General features: G+C 42.7%; 1 protein-coding gene and 1 long non-coding RNA gene across 7 annotated transcripts; one reads left to right on the top strand and one right to left on the bottom strand.

The window, feature by feature from the left end:
* The first annotated feature begins 1885 nt into the window (after positions 1–1885).
* On the top strand, positions 1886–18300 carry sec16a (SEC16 homolog A, endoplasmic reticulum export factor). Of its 6 annotated transcripts, none has more exons than XM_020621065.1 (31): positions 1886–1976; positions 3397–6788; positions 6936–7087; positions 7272–7360; positions 7536–7659; positions 7747–7945; positions 8377–8560; positions 8669–8811; positions 9409–9470; positions 9597–9735; positions 9833–10075; positions 10160–10257; positions 10364–10445; positions 10581–10698; positions 10819–10930; positions 11040–11145; positions 11327–11467; positions 11568–11681; positions 13255–13456; positions 13556–14016; positions 14160–14207; positions 14582–14746; positions 14841–14921; positions 15049–15105; positions 15224–15344; positions 15462–15599; positions 15738–15826; positions 15977–16048; positions 16448–16507; positions 17219–17287; positions 17371–18300. In XM_020621065.1, exons 2-31 carry the CDS (start codon positions 3468–3470, stop codon positions 17443–17445), a joined length of 7065 nt encoding a protein of 2354 aa, XP_020476721.1. In that variant the 5' UTR covers positions 1886–1976; positions 3397–3467; the 3' UTR covers positions 17446–18300. The 6 variants fall into 6 exon arrangements, with proteins under 6 accessions (XP_020476721.1, XP_020476722.1, XP_020476724.1 ...); XM_020621066.1 differs by having other exon boundaries at positions 1888–2016; positions 15738–15820; XM_020621068.1 differs by having other exon boundaries at positions 1888–2016; positions 16448–16486.
* A 1222-nt stretch (positions 18301–19522) lies between these two features.
* Positions 19523–20739, bottom strand: LOC109972355 (uncharacterized). The gene is made up of 2 exons (XR_002276673.1): positions 20446–20739; positions 19523–20260 (listed from the first exon to the last, which is right to left on the bottom strand). It is a non-coding gene; the product is annotated as an uncharacterized LOC109972355 (long non-coding RNA).
* Between the last annotated feature and the right edge of the window lie 1542 nt (positions 20740–22281).

The raw sequence follows: 22281 nt of genomic DNA, 5'->3' as shown, positions 1-22281 counted from the left end.
GGAGAGAAAGACAGAGAGAGAGAGGGCACACTACGGGAGAGAGGAGACACAAAGTTAGTGATCTGTAATAGCGGAATATAGAGGCGAGGCAAGGAGAGGAGAGGAGAGGAGAGGAGAGGAGAGCAAGGGAACTCAGAGCATCATGCCCAAGATACAATGGAGGTTAACAAATGCAAGCACCAGTTTTTCATCATCACTTTCCATCCATCCATCCATTTTCCTCCACTTATCCGGAACCGGGTCGCGGGGTAGCAATCTAAGCAGAGATGCCCAGACTTCCCTCTCTCCAGACACTTCTTCCAGCTCCTCTGGGGGAATGCCGTGGCGTTCCCAGGCCAGCCGAGAGACATAGTCCCTCCAGCTTGTCCTGGGTCTTCCCCGGGGCCTCCTCCCGGTGGGACATGCCCGGAACACCTCCCTAGAAAGGCACCCAGGAGGCATCCGAAACAGATGCCCGAGCCACCTCAGCTGGCTCCTCTCGATGTGGAGGAGCAGCAGTTCTACTCTGAGCTCCTCCCGGGTGACTGAGCTCCTCACCCTATCTCTAAGAGTGCGTCCGGCCGCCCTGCAGAGGAAGCTCATTTCGGCTGTCTGTATCCGGGTTCTTGCTCTTTCGGTCATGACCCAAAGCTCATGACCATAGCATCACTTTGAAATAGGCTATTCCTGACTTTGGCCATATTGTGCAGACGAATGAAAGCTGTTCTAGAGACTTGGTTTATGTGTGATTTAAAGGATACCCTGATTAAAAAGGATTCCAAGGTTCCTCGCAGCAGTACTGGAGGCTAGAGCTATGTCATCTAGAGTAACTATATGGTTAGATAGCATATTTTTAAGGTTTTCAGACCCAAGTACACTAATGCCAGTTTGTTAAAGTTTAGAAGTAGGGCTTGAGTACTAACAAAATATACACATACAGAACAAAATTGACATTTATGTACCATCTTTTTAAGATAAGGATTGTATATCTGATTCAGTTCTTCCATTCCATTATTTAAAAATGTATTCAGAAAACACAAAGGCATTATCAAGAACGTATCCTCAGTTTTAACCAAATCTAAATCTGGAACGTGAGCATTTTTAAGAAAGGTTTGTTTCACATCATAATATAAAGGACAGCAGATAATAAAATGAATTCATGTGATTCGCTGTATTCACAGATTCTATCATTCTCATCCACCCCTCTGTAATAGTTTCTATTCCGATATGACTGTCACATTCCCAGCTCTATATCTTCTTTAACTGCTGAAACAGATGCATACTGTATTTATAAACACTCAATCTATTGCTGTTCTTTTTTAGGCAGTGGTGAAAAGCTGAGCTTTCTGAACACACTGCCAGACTATATACTTTATAATATCCAGTATAGTCACAATGCAATATGTTGCAAGACTGATTAGCAATACATCAAAATATTTTAAAGAACATCTGAGGTTTTATTTAATCTCACTAACATGTCTCACCTTCAGCAAGATAGTGGATGATACAGTATATAGATAACAGCATAGTGCCTCCCAGTGGATGAATGCAGGGCCCACATTGCATGCACTCTAATGTTGCTGTTTATATGATTGCTTGTTGACTGCTTTTGTGGGAATATAATGCATTTCATAGGTATCTATCTATCTATAATCACTATTGTGATTATCAGTATCACTTTAGTGATCATTGATTATATTTCAAAAGTTATTACTTGAGAAACATTGTGCATTACAAGCATTTATAACTGTATCATATAATACTTATAATTTTAGGGCACACTGTTGCAAATTACTGCCTTAAATGACTGATCTAATACTTGAATGCGCACACATAAGCTACTGTAAATACACAAAATCGACCTTTAAGAAGTCCCGCCCTCGTACCGTGATGACGCAATCGTTGTTTGGCCTGTGACGCTGCTTGTACACGTAGCCTAGTAGGATGTGTTCATTGAAGATGGTGGCTGTGTGTCAGACTCACTGTCCTGCACATTTGTAAGAATTTATTTATATGTGTACACATTTCCGACATCTGGTAAGAGTAAATATATACTATCATTAACAATGTTTTACTTTTAATGTTCTAACCTAGTTTCCATAAACGATATGAAACTGTTATCCCTTTAGTTAGCTTAGGCTAGTTAGCTAGCAATGCTAACGCTAACTGATCAGTAAACCTTCTAAATTATACTCAACGAGTGGACAGCGACCTGTAGCTGCTTGGTTTTTACCCTTGTCAATGTTGGACATATACAAAAAGGGTATGTCATACGTTTTCGGGCGGTTTTTAAAAGTTCGGGCTTCGGCAAAACCAGGCGACTTTGCATAACAGTGTTTTGCTGGGTATGATGTTGAGGATACGAAGTGCATTGTAGCGTTTCCGTTAGGCGTTTAGCATAAGCCCCGTGGACCTTTCCTCTTTAGGCAGCTTAATGTGTAACTTCAGCTTAATGTGGTGCCAAACCAAAGGCACTTAGCTAACAAACCTATTTCAACAAGATCAGAAGATTAGTAGGTTTAGCTTTGTGAGTTTATTTTTATATTGACTGTCGGCGTTGCTAACGTTAGCTGACAGGTTTGCTACATTTCTAACCCGGTGCGCGTGATCACGTTGGAAGAGCTAACATTTGTCCAAGACTTGCCTACTAGCTCGGTCTGTTATTGATATCTGTATCTAATATTTTAACTACTAAATGTCAGACCGTGTTAGTTCTCCTGAGCCTCCCACCGACAAATACACTGTCTGTACCAGATAGTTAAAATAATCTCAACCATTCGCACTTGGCGATTTTACGATTCTCAGTTTTGCATTACTTATACCTTTATGAAAGTCCTGCCAAAAGCAATAAAGATGCACATATGTAAACACATATGTTGTTTAACACTTCTTCGTTGACAGTTCCATCATCCAGTTCCTGCTTAGAAAGATTAAATAATTAGATCGGCGCTCCCTTTATCTTAATCTAAATCTAATCAACTATGAATTGTGATGGGATTTTGCAATCTGGTTTCTAGAAGTAATCACATTGACAACTATCTTTTGGCAAAAGCTGCCTTTAATCCCCAAAACCAGGTGCTTTTCCTCATAGAATTAAAGAAAAGTTAGCATCTGTTTGTTTCCTTGATTACATTTCTTTTATGTTTGAGTAAATTAAGCTTTGAAAATCATTTAACACTTGTGTGTCATGTAGTCAAAGTTACATTAATTACAGTTGGTCAGCTGTGTTATACTCAATATAGTACCGTCAGTCTTTATTTGTAATGCCATTTTAGTGCTCATGTAGAAATTGCCACGTTGTACCATATATTTAAATAGGATTAGAGAATATTACATAAAAGAGGGTGTGGTAAAGTCCATTAAAGAGGCATGTGTGGCCTTTTGTTAACCACTCCCTCTTTCCTTTTCTTTACCCAGGTTCGCCTGACTTCAGTCTCTTCAGTGACATCTAGAGTGACCTGGTCTTCAGAGCTGTTAGCTGTGCAGCCATGCAGTCCCCACCACGGACTGGCCCTCCAGGAGCTTCTGGCCCTTCTCCATCTGGGCCCAATATGTTCCGCAGAACAAGGCCTTACAAGCATACAGCAGCAGCTACTGCCACAGGCCCACCTGCTACTCAACCCATGACAACCCCTTTCATGTTTTCTAGAGCTCCTCCTCCTATGGCTGCAGGTGGTCTCGGAACAATACCGAACAGCAACCCTCCACCCATGCAAGCCCCACCTAACACCATGTACTCTCAGGCTGACACAGGGCTGCCTCCACAACCACAGACACTGGAGAATATCCCAGTGGCTCCGCTTGGTCCCGTACCACCCTCTTTGTCAGGGGTTACCCTATTTAACCCTCACACTACACCATCCCCTGGTGTTTTCCAACAACCAAGTCCCATGGCATATGCACCTTCCCAGTCTGAACAGGGATGTTTTAATTCACGTGAACAGACAAAATCAATGGCCACAGAGCCACCACCTGTGGCCTCGGCACCAACACCTAGTAACACACCTTCTCAACCTGGGCTCTTCCAGCCTGTGCCTCCCATCACCTCCTCTACTCAGTGGGTCCCTGATCACGGAAGCCGGCCTCCATCAGTTCAGAACTACTTCCAACCTACAAGTAACCCTACACTGCAGCCTTTTAACATATCTCCACAGACCCAGGTGTATCCTTCCCACACACCATCGCCCCATCACAGCAACCCCAACCTTCCAACAGAACCTGGACATGCCCAGATTCAGGCTCCTCTTCCTCCCCAGAACCCTGTAAAAACCCCTAGTTCTCACTGGCCAGACCCAAATGCACCTCAGCAACATACTTTACAAACTCAGAGCTATTTTAGTCAGAGCCCTGCCCCCCAGGACTCATGGTTCATCCCACCTCCACAGGACTCAAGCTACCATCAAATGAGGACTAGCTTGAGCCATCCTCAGTCTCAGCCTGACTCAGCTGGATCTCAGCATCCGTCTAACACAGGTCCTGGGCCTAGTCCTGCCCCAGTCCCTTACCCCCAGGATTCTGGTACACTATCACTGTTCTTCAAAAACAGTGATGTGGAAAATGAGGAAACACTGGCTGAAGAGAGAAATAAGGCAGTGAATGGTATCCCTGGATCATTTCAGCATCACAGCAACCCACAAGCCCACAGTGGCCATGGAGATGTTCCTCTGGATTATCAAGGAGTTCCTCTTCAAGATCATTCACATGTACCATACATTAATGATGGCAGTGATGCATCACAGGGAGGTATCCAGAAGCTCTCTGATTCCCATTATGATCATGTGGAGAATTTGGAATGTGTCCCAAACCAGGAAGTATTGCCTAGTGAAACGCATGGGGGCCCTCTTGCTACTGCAGCCCATGCATCCCAGTTTGAAACTGGGCCTAACCTGGAGACTCCAGATTCTATTCCAAGACCAATGAGGTCTGCCAGTGTATCATCCAACTATAGCAATATGAGCCATGGAAGTGGAACTGGCACTCGTAGGCAGAAGGGAGTAGTAGGTACATTTATTCAGCAAGAAAGCCCTCATCTCACTGATGATGTTAATGTGTCGGCTACTCCTGGAGGCTACTTTGAGCAGATTGACACTTCTCCAGCTGGAGATTTGGGTGCACAAGAAAGTTCCCCAGAGCAGATGTGGCCTCCCACATCTAGCCCCCCCAAACCAACAGGTATCTTTCAGGCTAGTGCTAACAGCTCTTTTGAACCTGTTCGTTCGCATGGGGTTGGGGTGCGTCCACCTGAAGTTGACGTGGCTAAAATTGTAGCAGAAGGGGGTGCAGATTCTACACCTGGCAACCTGGAGCTGCCGCCCGATAATATGGAAAATATTTATGGCCCAAGCCACCCTTTGCCTGCTGGAGCTGGAGGTGGGGTACCTCATCTGTCTCACCCGGTGGTTCATTCTCACTCACGACCTTCATCCCGTGCTTATGGGCCCAGTCGGCCCTGTGAAAGCCCTGCTGCTACTCTGTGGGCTCAGAATGATGCTACTAGCTTGGGCTCTAATATCCTCCTAGCCCCTGCTGCCCCGACAGTTCTTGCCCCTCTGCGAAAGCCAAGTGCTGATGTCATCCAACCCCCAGAGGATGGACCACTGGACCTCCAGCCCTACCAGAGAGTCCAACCAACTTCACAGCAGCATTCAGAGAACTTAGAGAACCCACCAAACGTGAGTGAGGCAGAGCCAACTGATTCTCAAGGCAACCTGGGATATGCATCTCTCCTGGTATCTGACTCACTCCACCAGTCTGTTTTGATTGCCCCGCCTGTGTCAAATTACAGTGTGATTCCTCCCGATAATCTTGCTCAAGCAGTCAGTCAAAGTAGTCTTAAGGAAACTACCCCACCTCTGAAATCACTCACACAGGGGCAGGGTACCAGTAGCTCCCAACCACCTTCAGTAACTCCTAATCTGAATCCACTGTTTTCCCCAGGACCAATAAACTTGACTTCTTTAACCTCTAGCCAGGGTCCGCTCAATCTGACTCGAGACAACACAGAGGCATCAACATCAGAAATCATAGCTCCACTGCAATCTCAGCCAGTCCTCCCTCCTCTTTCAAGGGGCCAGTCATCGGGTGGAGACAGCCACTCTGCTCTCCATGTTCATCCACACACTTCTCTTGTGATTACTCCTGTCTCTAATCATAATCATCCGTCCAATTATGAACTGCTTGATTTTTGTATGCACCAATCACAAACCCAAAATCAAGCATTTGGTCATCCCTCCTCTCTGCATGAGTCTCCACAGTCTAGTAATGGATTTTACCTACAGGTCACCAAAGATGCTCAGCAGGGGGTTAGAATGGAAGGGAAGGCCCCAGTCCAGACGCCAGCCTCTTCATCTACCCCACATGTACAGTCACCACCCTCCCAAGCAGCTGCAAACACCCAGCCGCCACCAACCAAACCTCCTAAGACATCAGATTCTCAGGCGTTACTGCCGGCAAAAGGTGATGCCCCTCCTGTTCCAGTGAGTGAAGGAGAACCGTCCTCTGGCCAGTATCCAATCCCAGCTCAGGGGCCTGCTGCAAGGAGTGCTCCTCCTGCTGTTCCTGTAGCAGCCTACCCTCCAGGGCCTGAAGGACCAGTACCTCCAGGAGGTTCCCAGCCAGCACCTGCACAGCCACCTCGACCTTCCTCTGTCGGCGGCCAGCAAGGCTACGGTCCTCCTCCTCCAGTGTCGGGGCAGATGTATAGTGGCTATTATGGTAATTATGGAGAATACTACGATAGCAGAGCACCTTATCCTCCTGGCCAGTACCCACAACCACCTGGGGATCCTAGAGCACAGCAATATTATCAAGTATGTGGGAAGTCTTTTTTTCTTGTTAATGTATTCATCTTTGGCTTTTTTGAAAATTTGTTTTAAAAAAAATCAGTGAGAAGATTGTGCATCAGCTGCCATGACATGAAAAAAGTGAACACATATACATATGGTTTTATCTCTCAGGATGCTCAATACAGGAGCAGAACAGATCCTTGGTATGGCAGATATGATGGGCAGGCCCCAGCTTATCGTGATCCATACTACCAGTATAGAGAGCCTCAGCCAGACCGACCCAGCTCCCAGGCTAGTCAGAGCTCTGACAGGCCCTCATCCAGGTCAGTCGCACTGTTTATTAGTCATACACCCTCATTTACATGGATGCAATGTGTTTAAAGTCATACAATTTGATTTCATTTCAGTTGGTTATTTCTTCAGGCAGTTTTTAAAGTCTATCAAGTTTGCTTAGAAGGTTCTGTACTTGACCAGCAATTCTCACCTTTTGTTCACTTTCTATTCTAGACAAGGCTATCCTGATGACTACCACAGAGCAAACCCAAGTGCTTATAGTGAATATTATCCAGATTACACCAAGAACTACGATTACAGAGGTAGGATGTGCAGAGTTGAAAGCTGTGGTTACTTATTGATATGGATTTGAAGCATTTTGCCTTCTTCACTAAATGTTTTGTAATATTTCTTCACAGAACTTATTCATCCTTTTGTGGATATAAATGTTTTTGATATGAAATTCTCTCTCTTCTTCTCCATATTTTCTGTGGAAAGGATACCCCTATGGACAATATGACCCACGATACAGAGGATACTATGATCAATCCTACTGGTCTAATTACGACAGCAGCTACAGAGGCAGAGACAACTATTATAATCAACAAATGTATCCTGCCAGGTATGCAGAGAAAAATGCTTTCACAGTCTATGTTGGGCATGTAAATGAAATAGTTTTATTTACACACACTGTGCACTCCACTCACAGAAAGGACGGCTATGATGACCAGTGGCGGTACTATCCTGGGTATGATCCCAGTTTTGATGATGATTATCATCGACGTGAGGAAATGTATGGCGATGATTTCGACCGACGCAGCGTCCACAGTGAGCAGTCGGCCCACAGTGTGCACAGCTCTCACAGCCACCACAGCAGACGAAGCAGCTTCAGTTCACATTCACAGCAGGTAACAAATTTTTCTTGTATGCATGTTTTAGATCGTGGTGGTGCAGCTGCTACTTGATACCAGCATTCATGGTACATTATTAAACTCATAAATAAAACACATAACCTCTTGTCCTGAAACCAGTCAGGACAGTGATGTTGTTTTGTTGTCTCACTTGATGAATCTGCTTGTACTGTGATCTTGGGAGTTATACCACAATCCTAAATGTTTGACCAGCCTTATATTAACAGAGAAGAGAGTGATATTGGTATTCTCATTTATCTGTCAGCAAGACATTGAGTATTTTGTTGATTTAAGGAATGCAGCTAATTCTGCTAACTTGCATGAGTTTTTAATTTAATTAACTGGTTGTCATTGGTTTTAAAATGCCTTTATCTTACAATATGCTTGTTTGCTTTTATATGATCTGTGTTTGTCTTCACTTCTTGCAGAGCCAGGCATACAGGAGCCAGCCTGACTTGGTGTCAGCAGCTTATGACAACACAGCACCTACTCTGGCTGTGGACTACTCTTATGGGCAGTACCCAAACCCAGCTGATGCTTCCCAAAACTACAGCCAGTACCTCTATCCCTCAGAGTACACTGCAGACAGCACCTGGGTCGCACCTGAACAACGTAAAAAGACATTCCTCATTTTTAAGACACTTGAATTTTCAAGCATGAGCAATTACTAAATGCTAAGCAGAAGTTCACTCACATACTCCTGACTTATTTTTCCTCTAGCGCCCCCTCGTCCTGCAACCCCAGAGAAATTCACCATGCCCCACCGTTGTGCCCGGTTTGGACCTGGTGGTCAACTGGTCCAAGTTCTGCCCAATCTACCTTCAGCTGGACAGCCTGCTCTCGTTGATATACATAACATAGAGGTGCATTTTTATCTGATTACATTTCTTTGTCTCAATGTAGTTTTTGATATTTTTGTCTACTGTGCTGTAAAAGGAATATTAGATTGATGGATAAGAAATAGCAAGAAGGGATTAAAGCATAGTATTCTATTGTTTTATTTTGATGTCATAAGTTGTGAAGTATCAGTGGTTTAGTTTATACACCGTAAAAAAACAGAACAGAGTAGAATTCCCATAAAGTACAGGCCTGTCCTAAAATGTTACAGATTCACAGGTTTAAAAAGATTATTACTCTGGGTTGGATAAATCTGGATTGTAAATGGTCTGATGGAAGCTGAAATGGTAGGAACAGTAAATTATTTAAAATCGCACTTTACACTTGAAAACTAGTGCTTTATTGAAGGGAACAAAAAAACCAAACTCCTTGTTACCGATTAAAAATATGCATGACAGTAAAATTTTGCACCCTAATGCCTTCCTCAGACTTATGAAAATATGTTAGAACCAAATATGATAGCATTCCCTGTGTGCTTCATTCTTCTTTCAGTATAGTTGAGCAGTAGCAGTTGCACAATGTTAAGGCTAAGGTAGTATTTCAAACCACATTTGTACTTGCAGACCATGCTGCAGGATACCACAGATCAGGCAGAACTACGAGCCTTCCCTGGACCGCTTCTTAAGTAAGTGCGATTTATGTCATGAGATTTGTTGTCAGAAAATTGCCAGACTTATCCTTTAACTCTTTCTCAATATTAATTTGAAAAGACACTGCTAATAAGCCACATTTCTTGTCTGCTATCCATCAGAGAAGAGACCCATAAGGTGGATGTGATAAAGTTTTCCCACAACAAAGCGCTGGAGTGTTCTCGTGACAACAATCTCTTGGACAGGGACTCTGCCCGTTTGCTCTGGGACTTCATTGTGCTGCTCTGTAGACAGAATGGGGTATGTCAGTGCACATGTAACACAGAATTGAAAGCAGGAGATTGACTTTGTATATTTGCTGAAACAACAATTTTATGTTCTTACTCTGTTTCCTAAGACTGTGGTAGGCACGGACATCGCTGACCTTTTGTTGAAAGAGCATCGCTCTGTTTGGTTACCGGGCAAAAGTCCTAATGAAGCCAACCTGATTGATTTTAACAATGAACCACTGGCAAGAGCTGAGGAGGAGCCTGGAGCAGGACCACTCTCCCTCCTATCTGACACCTTCATGACGGTTCCAGAGAACATTGGCAAGGAAACAGAGCGCTTCAGGGAGCTGCTGCTGTTTGGTCGCAAGAAGGTAAGGAATATCCTCTTTAAGTCTAATGTTGTCGTTTAACTATTTTTAAAATCTGAAACGAGTTCTACTTTGTGTGTTGAACAGGATGCACTAGAAGCAGCTATGAAGGTAGGTCTCTGGGGCCACGCCTTGCTGTTGGCCAGTAAGATGGACAACAGGACACACGCACGTGTCATGACAAGGTAAAGTACCAGAGATATAAAAGGCTGTGACTCATAGTTGAACCTTTATTTTTTTATTGTTTTTACAGATTTATACATGTAACATTTGTCTGTCTATGTGGTTTAGGTTTGCCAACAGTTTGCCCATCAATGACCCTCTGCAAACAGTGTACCAGCTGATGTCAGGAAGGATGCCTGCATCAGCCACTGTGAGAACTGCATTGAATTTTCTCTCATTAACCTCGTTATTATTCTGAAGTGATACAGGCAATGTGTTTTCAGGTATGCAGTCTTTGATGTCTTTTGTTGCCACTGTAGCTGAGCTGTGTCTTGCGATTATGTAGTGCTGCGGAGAGGAGAAGTGGGGTGATTGGCGTCCTCACCTGGCCATGGTGCTGTCTAACCTTACACACACCCTGGATCTGGACACTCGCACAATCACGACCATGGGTGACACTCTTGGTAGGATGGCCTCGAAAACACCGTAACTCACAGCACTGATTTAAACAGCATTTACATTTTTCACCACAACAGACTCAACAGACCTCACATTCTGTCTCCACTCATTTTGTGCCATGGCAGCTTCCAAAGGGCTGATTGATGCTGCACACTTCTGCTATTTGATGGCTCAAGTTGGTCTGGGGGTTTTCACAAAGAAAAGCACCAAGATGGTTCTGATTGGCTCCAACCACAGGTTAGAGACAGACAAACACATGAACATTGTTGAAATGACTTTTGTATATCACCTTACAGTTAGCAGAAAAATGCCAAACATATAACTATGTCTTTGTCTCCTCACTCAGTCTCCCCTTTTACCAATTTGCAACCAATGAAGCGATTCAGAGGACTGAGGCCTATGAGTATGCTCAGTCTCTAGGCTCCCAGCCCTGCTTACTGCCCAATTTCCAGGTAGGTTGTTATTTTATATTTACTGATAATCAAATAAACTAATAATTGCGCAATGTTGTCTCCTATAGAGATGTCCTTAAATATTTCTAAAGAAGTGGTATTGTTTTTGCATTTCTGTACTTCTGTGACTCAGAATATGACTATGATTATTACTGAAGAAATAATACTTTTCTCTTATCAGGTATTCAAGTTGATCTATGCATGCCGCTTGGCTGAAGCAGGCCTGAGTGCTCAGGCCTTCCACTATTGTGAAGTTATCTCTCGGACTGTCCTCATGCAGCCCTCCTACTTCTCTCCTGTTTTCATTAGCCAAATCATACAGGTACACACTCACTCTCCTTCATGGTTTTCCCTCTGTACTTCCTTTACTTTGTCATAACAGATACGCCACAAACATTTCATTTTATGCTTTTTGATGACAGATATCGGAAAAGCTGCGGTTCTTTGATCCTCAACTGAAGGAGAAACCTGAGCAGGAGCTGTTCAATGAGCCAGAATGGCTGATTCACCTCAGACAGCTGGATGGACAGATCAGGGTAAGGAAGAACAAATGTATATATCTTCATATGTGCTGCAAAGAATATTCAAAATAAATCAAATAGTTTTTGTAGCACTATTTAGAGTATAGGCATTTGGACTGAAGATGTTGGCCAAGTACAACCCCAAATCAGAAAAAGTTGGGACGGTTGCACTTTAGAGCCAGTAATGAGGTAAAACATTGAAATGATGACTCCATTTGAAACAGGTGATGTCAACAGGTGATTGCAATCATGATTTGGTACAAAGGAAAGGCCTGGTTATTTAGGGGCAAAAATGGCCAGTTTGCCAACATATGTGTGAGAAAATTATTGAAATGTTTAAAAACAGTGCTCCTTAAAGAAATATAGGAAGAAATGTAGATATGTTACCCTCTATGGTGCAGAACATAATTAAGATTCAAGGAATCTGGAGGGATTTCAGTGTGTAAAGGACAAGGGCGCAAGCCTAAGCTGGATGACCGTGCTCACTGATCCCTCAGACGACACTGCATCGGGAATCATCACTCTTCTATAAATGATATAACCACATGGCCTCGGGATTACTTTGGCACAGCTGTATCAGGCACTACAATACTTAAAACTGTACTGTTCCAAAAGGAAGCCCTATGACAACAGTGTCCAGAAGTGCAGTCGACTGTTCTGGGCCCCGAGGCATCTGGGATGGACCATCACACAGTGGAAATGTGTACTGTGGTCAGATGAATCAGTATTTCAGGTCTTTTTTGGAAGGAATGGACACCGTGTGATCCAGACCAAAGACGAAGAGGACCATCTGTTACCAGCAACAAATCCAAAAGCCAAGGTCTCTCATGGTCCGGGGTTGTGTCAGTGCCCTCGGCAAAGGTCACTTTCACTTCTGTGATGGCACCATTAATGCTGAAAAATACAGATTTTGGGACGGCGTGCGCTGCCTTCAAGATGACATTTTTTCCAGGACGCCAATGCATATTTCAAAAAGATGATGCAAAACCTCATACTGCCACATTACCAAGGCCTGGCTGTGGAGGAAAAGGGTGCGAGTGCAGGACTGGCCTGCCTGCAGTCCTGACCTGTCCCCAACAGAGAATGTGTGGCACATTTTGAAACACAAATTATGTCAAAGAAAACCCAGGACTGTTTCACACCATAGGACTTGTACGGGAGGAAAGGGACAAAATGACACGACACACTTAGTCACTTGGTGTCCTCAGCCCCTAAACATCTTTTAAGTGTTGTGAAAAAGGAACGATGAGGTATCACATCAAATAATGTGCTGCTGTTTTGTTTTCAATGTAATACCATGGCAAAGATGACTTACACATCAATTTTTGCAGTTGTAGTTTTTATTTGGCATACCATCCCAACTTTTTTCTGATTTGAGGTTGTCCTTGGTCCCTTTAAATTTTAAAGCATTTAAGAAAAACTTGGTGTAAACATTTCTTTTGCTTATTGATTGAAATTCCTAATAATAATAATACTTGACAATTTGGACAGTTAACTTGATCTGATTGTGTAATTGAATCGTATATTTTAAACATTCTTGGTAATCCATGCCCATGTAACAAATGTTTAATTCTTGTTTCTTTATTAGACAGGGGTGATTACGTATAATACAAACAGAACAACTCCTACACAGTTTGACTGTAGCACCCCCAGCTCTGACTTGGACCAGCCCAGTCCACCTGAACCTTACAGCATGCCGCTGGAGGTGGATGGCCCCACCCCTGACAACCCACTAATGAGCTCATTACTGCCCGGGCCTCCACCACAGGGAGTACAGCTGATGCCTCCAGGTGTGTTTGAAGCTTATGCTCTTCTGATATCCTTTGTACGCTCTCATGGCTGAGCCATTATAAAATGCATCATATCTCACCTCTTTTAATTTCTTTCAGCTCCCACCTCCATCCTCCAAGATGGGATGGGCCCACATCAGCCTTTACCCCACAGTGATGTGTTCCGGTTCTACCCAGTACCCCCAACTGGGCCACCAGGCCAGATCCCCATCTCAGGCTACCCTCCACAGGATCCTGGCTTTGCACCTCCTCCCTTCCAGCCTCAACTTGAGCAGTCAGGCATTTATCCAGGAGCCCATCAGCAGCCACATCCCCCACCTCTTCAAGTGGGCCAAATGTCACCACATATGCCCCCTCAGGTGCAGCATTCACCTGTGCAGATGAACCACCCGTCAGCCCAGACACCTACACACATGCCCCCTTCTCCTGGGCATATGCCGTCTGTAGACCAGTCGCTCCAGGGCCCACCAGACATGCAGACAGGTCAGCCCATATCATCCTCCCCACGCAGAAGCTCCCTCACACCTCAGATGGATTTCTATGACCGCATGGCTCACATGGTCAGTATAAATCTGAAATGTTTTCTTTTTTTTTTTACCCAAATTCACAAGTCTCTCCATAATTTTTAAATTGCTGTTGTTATGTGTTGCTGTTCAAATCATTAGGAAGATGTTTACTACATTGTCTTTTTTTAACAATTCAGGGATCTGGGAGGAGATCTAGGACTACTTCACAATCTTCAATTCACATGGTGCGTTTGTGTATCACGTATAAGCTAAAATACTTTGTCTCATGGTTCTTCTCTATAATCTGTCCAGGACTTGTTTGTATAAGCACTTGTTTTCAGAACTGATACAGAGCAGATTGTTTTGGTCATGTGCCCAGAAAGAGAGCATCCGGTACATCGCTTTAGATTATTTGAATGCTTTGATACATGTAGTTCAGCAGCGAGAAAGCACCCTGTCCAACCAACTCTGTTAAGTATTTTTCAAGATCAGTCCATTGTGACAGCAGTAAAGACAATGGCATATGGTAATAAATATCCTCTGTATGTTGGAGAAAAGGGAATGCATGACATCTGTCAGGCTCTCTCATTACATGAGGCTAAACAAAGGTGCTCTACAGGATCCAGGACGGCGATCTCGCACCACCTCCGAGTCTTCCACTCACTCTGGAGGAAGAGAACGCAGTAACTCGGCCATCAAGCAGGTCTCTCCACCTCCGCCTTCAATTCCTGAACAACCCCACAAAGAAGAGGCCAAGAAAGTCAAGAAAGACTCCCCGAAAAAGGTTCCTATTCATAGATAAGCATTAAGATCTTCAATCTGTGCTCCTACGATGTTCACTAGTGTTGAGTGAAATTTTTCCTTTCTTTAACATGTAGAGCGGTGGTGGTGGCTGGCTGAACTGGCTCTATAGGAAGGGGAGAAATGAGGCTCACTTGCCAGATGACAAAAACAAATCAGTAAGTTACAGCACTTATGAGCAGGTAGCATTCCTTGATATCCAGCTTCATTTTTTGCCCAGGTTCTATTATCCTTTTTTCACGTCAGCACCAGAGCTGATACGAGTGCTATGTTCTTTATTTCCAGATTGTGTGGGATGAACAGAAACAGAGATGGGTCGACTTGAACGAGCCTGAAGAGGAGGTCTGTAATGGTTTAAAAATTGGTCTACAAGACAGAATTGTATTTTTTTTAAGCACCCACTGAAGGTGAAAGCTTTATAGATCAACCAATTTTGATGTATGGCTGTCTTATCTGTTAGAGTAAGCCCCCTCCACCGCCTCCCTCTGGCTTCCCCAAGATGACTCAGATGCCTGGTTCCGGAGGGCCTGCTGCACCCCCGAGTGCTGGTCCTCCTGTCAACATGTTTTCCAGGAAAGCAGGTGAGATGAGTGTTATTTGCTGTGGCTTCACAAACACCTTGCATAAGAGGATTCAAGGCCAAAAGCTAAATAGTCACTGTTTGATCTGTTTGCACTCTGATATGTTTGTGTTCTCAGGCACAAAGAGCAGATATGTGGATGTTCTGAACCCCAGTAGAGCAGCTAAACCAGGCGGACTACCCCCTGCTCCCATGGACATCTTTGCTCCTCTGGCACCAATGCCCATGCCTGCTAACCTGTTTGTGCCTAGTTCAGGTGTTTGTCTTGTTAAAGTTTTCTGAAAGCAATTATATAAAATTACATCAACACGCTTGGTACTCCTGACTGTGGGAGATTGTTTTGTTTTGATTTTGAGAAGACAATAATTAAATATTTCACCTGTCCCTGGTGTAGCTCCTGACAATCAGCAGCCTCTGGAGGGCAGCGAAGGAGGAAATCAGGAGCAGAATTCACCGAACACCATCACTGCACCACAGGTATCGGTTAGTATTTCACGTTGTTTCTCTAATGCTAAAAATACGTTGTGTATTTAAATATGTACGAACATTTTCACTTGATTTTCATCATCACTTAAAGCCAGTCAAAGCTTAAGCTCCAATCATCCACATTCTCTTCTTTTGCTCTTTGTTCAGATGTTCAACCCCACATTGTTACCACCTGCTCCAGAGGGTCCTCCTGTGCCTGATGGCTCCCAGTCCAGCGAGGTGAGACAAACTGGTTCTGTCATGCCACCTCTGAAACCTGGTGCTTTACACCTAACAACCAGTGTGTGCTGTTTGCTTATCTGTCAATATAAATTAATGTTAGAGGTCATTTGAAAGAACATGTGAAAGCATGCATGTCACCAATCTTTCTTCATAATCATGCTAAATGCACAGCCTTGATAAAATGTAAAGATTTCTCTTCCATACGCTGTTAAAATCTAATTCTCTCCATGTCTGCTTTTTCAAGAACCTTCATTTTCTAACAGATTTATTTCTTTTCATTCTGAACTGGTAGATAGTGGAAACAGATCTAATCCCATGCATGGGAAATTATTAATATGGGTTTGTGGTTTTGTTTTCTTTCCCCTCTACTGTTTATTTCCCTCCTGCCCTCTTTAGCTCTCACGTTCTAGCTCAATGAGTTCTTTATCACGTGAAGTGAGTCAGCATTTAAACCAGGTACCTGTAGCTGGGACTTAAATGGTCCACTCTCACCCCCTGCCTGCTCACCCACCCAGCTCACCACAGTAGCATGCTTTACCATTTGCACCAGCTTCACCTCCCAACCAAACCAAGATGTCTGCCTGCTCATCTGACTGCTGTCTCCAGCATTATTAACTTGGCTCTCTGTTATGAACAACCAAGTGACCACAGAGAAGTTCCTGATTTTTTTTTGCTACGCTAGCAGCTTGACTCTGTATGGCAATGCAGAGGTTGCTTAGTCAATGACAGTGGTCGAGACTGAAATATCTCAATTATTGGATTGCTGTATACTGATATATATATATATATACTGCTGTATATTTCGTTCTGTTTATATTAGTGAACAATCTGCTTCACCTGAGAGATGCTGGGTACTTCGAGTCAAAGCTCAGAGAGTGAAGCATGCTGGAGACGGCTGCATGATGACTCCCTTGCTTGTTGTCTGGGAGCACGTCACTTCCTTGACCTGCCATAAAGCTTGCATGGTTACCAAAATAAGTGAAACAGTGGTCTGTAATGCTGTCTCATGGTGGATCCAAGTCCGCTTTGCCATTATTTCCCACTTCAGTTTTATAATGTTGTCCGAACATTGTGTGACATTGGGAGTGAGGCCTCTTCTCAGTCTCTGCCTGTAGAAGTAGGTCAACGGTAACCCTGCACACACTGTAGTAACTCTGTCCTTTGCAGAGTCATCCTGCACAGGGAGCTGCACCCACAGGAGGCATCACCTTTTATAACCCTGCACAGTTTGCACAGGTGAGGATTATAATAAGAAAATAAAATAACCCATTGTCTTGTGCCATTGTGTATGGTGCCCTCATTTTTCTTCCCTTTTCTAGACAAGTGCGCCATCAGGAGGGGGTCTCCGCTCTGGTCGTTTGGGCGGTCAGCGCCAGTACCCAGTGATGAAGTAATCATCATCCTGCAGAGAGACTGTGTAAACAGACTTGTTGGATAGATTGATATCCTACCAGGAAGTAAATGAAGCACATGTTCATACTGCTCTCTGTCGTAAGGACCCTTCTTTTTGCTTAAATCTAAGAAGAGCATAATCGGTCTCCCTCGTGTCCATCTTTGTCAGACAACTTAACCACTCTGTGATCTTTTTCTTTAGTTCAACAGTTGTCACTGGTTTTAACAGGCATGATGTTTCTTTGAAGGGCTTAGTCTTGCATCCAAAACAGAAAGCAGACAGTTAAATGATGGATTTTAACACATGGAAAAGCATATCCATGGATCCATTCACACACATCCTGTATGATAATGTAGGTATAATTTAGTGTACAATAAATATGTTGCTCCTCAATGCCAGCTTTTCTTCAAATGCTGCCCTGTTAACACTATGATCAACCCAGGTCTTGTTGTAGGTTTCCCTTTCTGTCTGAAGTCCAGATGTCCATGTTTGACTGTATGTGTGATGGCTAGAATGAAAGTGGTGCCTTTTAATTTTATGTTCTTATAATGGGCTTGTACGTGCATTTGTAGCTATTCTGTGTTCTGTCAACTGGAGGCAGCGTTTTGTGTGAGAAGTAGCACATTGTCTGCTGTGTTTGCTTTTTTTGTTGCCCTCCAGAAAAGGAAGGATGCTGGACAACACAGGAAAGAGACTCGTAATTTCTTCACAACTTAAGAGTTGGAAGAAGTCTGCAGTGTTGGGATGCTGCTCTTTCCAGATATTTATTTAAATGTCCTGCTGCCCGTCAGCAACTCTTCACTTTAAAGATACATCAGGGGCTTTTGTCCAACTTAGGTTTCAATTTCTCCTCCTTGAAATTTGGCAGTGTCAACAGAGTGAGGGGTGGTCTTCAGAACGGCAGGCATCATGATAAAAACTGCATTTTAAATGTCATTAAAAATAAATCTATCCAAATATTTGTATATCAGATTGATTGTATTTATGGGATGCAGGCATGAAATTGTGTGTGTGTGTGTGTGTGTGTGTGTGTGGAGAGCAACTAACTTTTTCTGATTAGCTTTGACAATATGCATTTATGATTCACCAGAGATAACATGAATTCATATTCCAATCATTTGTAATGCCCTCTTCTCCAGCAAATAAATCTTTATCTAAATTGTGAAATGAGAGATAATTGTACTCTTAAGTACTTCCTTGTTTTTATTTACTTTTTTTTATTCAGTCATTTGTCATCCCAAATGTTATAATGATTTTGTAGACATCGGGTTATGATTTTAAAAAGTGTAAAATTCCTCATGTAAATCTCATGACTTAAAACCATAAATAGAAAATATCAAGACCAAATGGTATTAAAGGTATTTTTGCACTCAGTAGCACTTTGAAAGAGATGTCCTCTGGTTTTATCCATTAGAAACACTTTCATTTAGAAGGTTAAAGCTGTCTTTCGGCAGGTATGTGTATCTGAGGAAAGTCTACCTGTCAGTTGAGCCTCGGCAAGGTAGACTTATGTAGTAGATGAAATGCTGTGGCCAGGTAGCCAGGAGTGTTTGGATGGCTGATGAGGTGATGGAGCAGATTTACAGTTAAGTTTTTCATTTTATTTCGACCTAATTTACATACAAATTAATGCAGGGCAACGATTAAAAACCTTAATCGAGTTAACTACATGATTTTTCTGAGATTAACAGCGATTAACAGCGATTAACTGCATTGATATGAGCAGCATTCAATAATGAATTCCAAAGTAGTGTATTGCGCACTTTTATTTTAAAAGTACCACTATATGAACAATAACATTTGGTTTGCAATTACTTTAAACAAATAAGGTTATTTTTAACAGAAGCATTCCCTTTACACAGTAGCAAGCAAATCTCAAACAATGTAATCAAATCAAATTTAAAACCAAAGCTATTTGCCACTGCCAGAGCATTAATGTTTTATTTAGTTTGTTATAGAAAAACAAGTTATCCTCAGAGTCCAGAGCCACAATCATAACACTATAACAGGCAGCAACATTTATAAACCTGTTTTCTTTCTTTTTTCTGAACAGATACCAGCAGAAACATTTTTTCCTAATCAGGGAGCAGCATAAACAGTCAATGTTCAGTAGCAAGTGTCCCTGTTAGAGTGAGGTGAAGTGGAAGAGCACAAAAAAAGTACACAGCTGGGATTTACTGTTTAGGGGACTTATTCCTACTCCTCTACACCAAGCCATTTGCTCAGACACACAAGGTCATTTACATTTTCAGATGATAAAGAAACTCTCTTCTTCTGTACAATATGACCAGCAAGAGAAAACAACCTTTCACAGGGTACGGATGTTGCAGGTGTGGCCAAGTATTTCTGTGCAATGGAGACCAGCCTGCTGTGTGAGCCTGCATGTTTGGACCACCACTCTAATGGACAGACCTCTGTACTGATGGTGGGCTCCGCTCTGTATTGTCGCACACTGTTCTCATCTGAGTCTTCTTCCTGTTCAGAATCAGACTCTGATGAAGCAGCCAATAAAACTTAACTTTTTCTTTGGTGGCTCTGATGTTGTTGTTTCCACAGGCCCACACCTCACCCCTCTGAGCTCTGGGTATACACTTGAGGTCCTTGAATCTTGGGTCCAATGGGTAGCAATCTTCAGATATGCAATGTTGGCACGTTCCTTGCACGTCTCCAGGTCTGTTCTGAATGTTGACTTGAATTTGACCACGTAGGCAGGGTCCTCATCCGAGGTCTCCATCACCCAAGAGAGATGGCAAAAAGCAGGCAGAACCACAGAGCATGAAACGTATTTTTCTCCTCCCAGAAGTTCAGTCACATACCTGTAACAGAAAAAAAAAATCAAACCAATTTCAGTCAAGATGTATTGCATTCACTTACTTATATACACACAAAAATGTCCTCTATATATATATTCATGCTATATTTACACAGACATACAGAAACTCTATTTGTCTCTCACATGCACTCAGACAGGACAGTGAGAAATATGTGAAGTAAAATATACCTGCAGGGCTCCAGTAGCGTTTCCAAGCTCTGCAGTTTGTTTTAGCTGTAGTTGGCATGTCAATCTTGGTAGTGTGTGTGGTGAGGACATCCCTCAGTGGCTGTTCATTTTTGCAGACGCTTTTTGTCATGTCCAGAGTCGAATTCCATCTGGTTGGAATGTCTTGTATAAGCGACTCCTTTTGTCCATGTTCAGTTTGTTGTTCTAATTCTGCAGCGCATGCTGGACTGTGTTTAAAGTGGCCCACAACCTTTCTGCATTTGGTGGTTTGTACGTGCAGTTTGCAGATGGTAATGATGGCACAGGAAGTGAAGCAGAATCAGGCTGCAACCGAGCTTGAAATGGATTGGCTGGACATCAGAGGAGAAGACGGAGAGGAGCTCTACCAGGTGGCCACCAAGTGAAACTGCAGGAGGATGAGCTGATGCCGGACAATGGATGACATCACATCACATCTTCATATATTCACATTACAGATTAATCAATTACATATAATCATGTTTTACACATTTATTATCCAATCATTCATATTACTCAGTATTTTCATTTAATCATTTTCATTTTGTTTCAGCAGATTATTGCTTAAAATCTGGTGCGCACAGAATGATGTCATAGTTATGAGTAGGAGATTTTTCTGAGTATAGGTGTTTATGTGTAATGTATCTATATGACAGCATGTTACAGTATGAGCAACAGTAAACATTACAGAGTATTTACACACTAGTTTAAGCACATTACTCATGTTTATGATCTATGTGTTATACTTTGAGTCTCACTATGTCTGTTGTCTGTTTGCTCTCAGATCCAATGCAGGCCCTTGTTGGCGATCGCCCACGAAAAGGCATCGAAGACGTTGCCTGGGGGTCACTCGGGAATTTTCCTTTACCAGAGAGAGTCAAATGAATGACTCAAATGACGCCAATTTTACAAAATTAATGTTTGTAAAGGTTTTTCGCCCGAGTCTGCATGTTAAGTCTTGATAGAAAGATCTGTGTTAAGTTGTCAGGAAGTGTTTGCATTGAAACTGTTTGTTTTACAGTACAGACATGTGTATAATTAAAACTGTGTTGTTATGTGTGGGGGACAGAAGATCACCTGGTCGGTTATTCTTTCTTTTCTATGACTGTTTATTTTCAGTGTGTTATATGTTAAATGAGGATTAAATTAGAAGGTTGTGGAAATTAGAAATTAGAGTAGAGAATTTTGCCATATTACAGTAGTACTCCTTGTGCTTACGAGCATGTTTTTTAGAGTGTAGAGAGTTGATTTATTGTAGAATTGCTCTGTTAGATCAAAGAAAAAAGTTTATCTCTGTAATGAAGAGTTGATCCCTATTTTCCTTTTGGATGCGGTAGGAAGATGATGTTTAATTAGTACTTTTGTAGTGTTACTTGAGCTTACTGATTAGTATCAGGGAGTGATAAATGATTTGTTTGAGGATTTTCAGTCAGGATTTAGAGTCCATCATAGTACAGAAACCGCATTGGTGAAAGTCACCAATGATCTTCTCCTAGCCTCAGACAAAGGACTTGTCTCCATACTTGTCCTCTTAGATCTCAGTGCTGCTTTTGACACCACTGATCACAGCATCTTACTGCAGAGACTTGAACATGTTATTGGGATTAAAGGAACTGCACTAAGTTGGTTCAAATCTTATTTATCAGAAAGATTTCAATTTGTTCATGTCAATGACAAATGTTCCACACAAACTGACGTTAGTCACAGCGTTCCACAGGGCTCTGTGTTAGGCCCAATTCTCTTCACTTTATACATGATCCCTTTAGGCAATATTATCAGGAAGCACAACATAAATTTCCATTGCTATGCAGATGATAC

The sequence above is a fragment of the Monopterus albus genome, unplaced genomic scaffold (assembly GCF_001952655.1).
Source record: "Monopterus albus unplaced genomic scaffold, M_albus_1.0 scaffold253.1, whole genome shotgun sequence".
Taxonomy (NCBI): Eukaryota; Metazoa; Chordata; class Actinopteri; order Synbranchiformes; family Synbranchidae; genus Monopterus; species Monopterus albus.
Note: the sequence above shows the minus strand (reverse complement) of the source record. Positions and strands in the feature narration are given on the sequence as shown.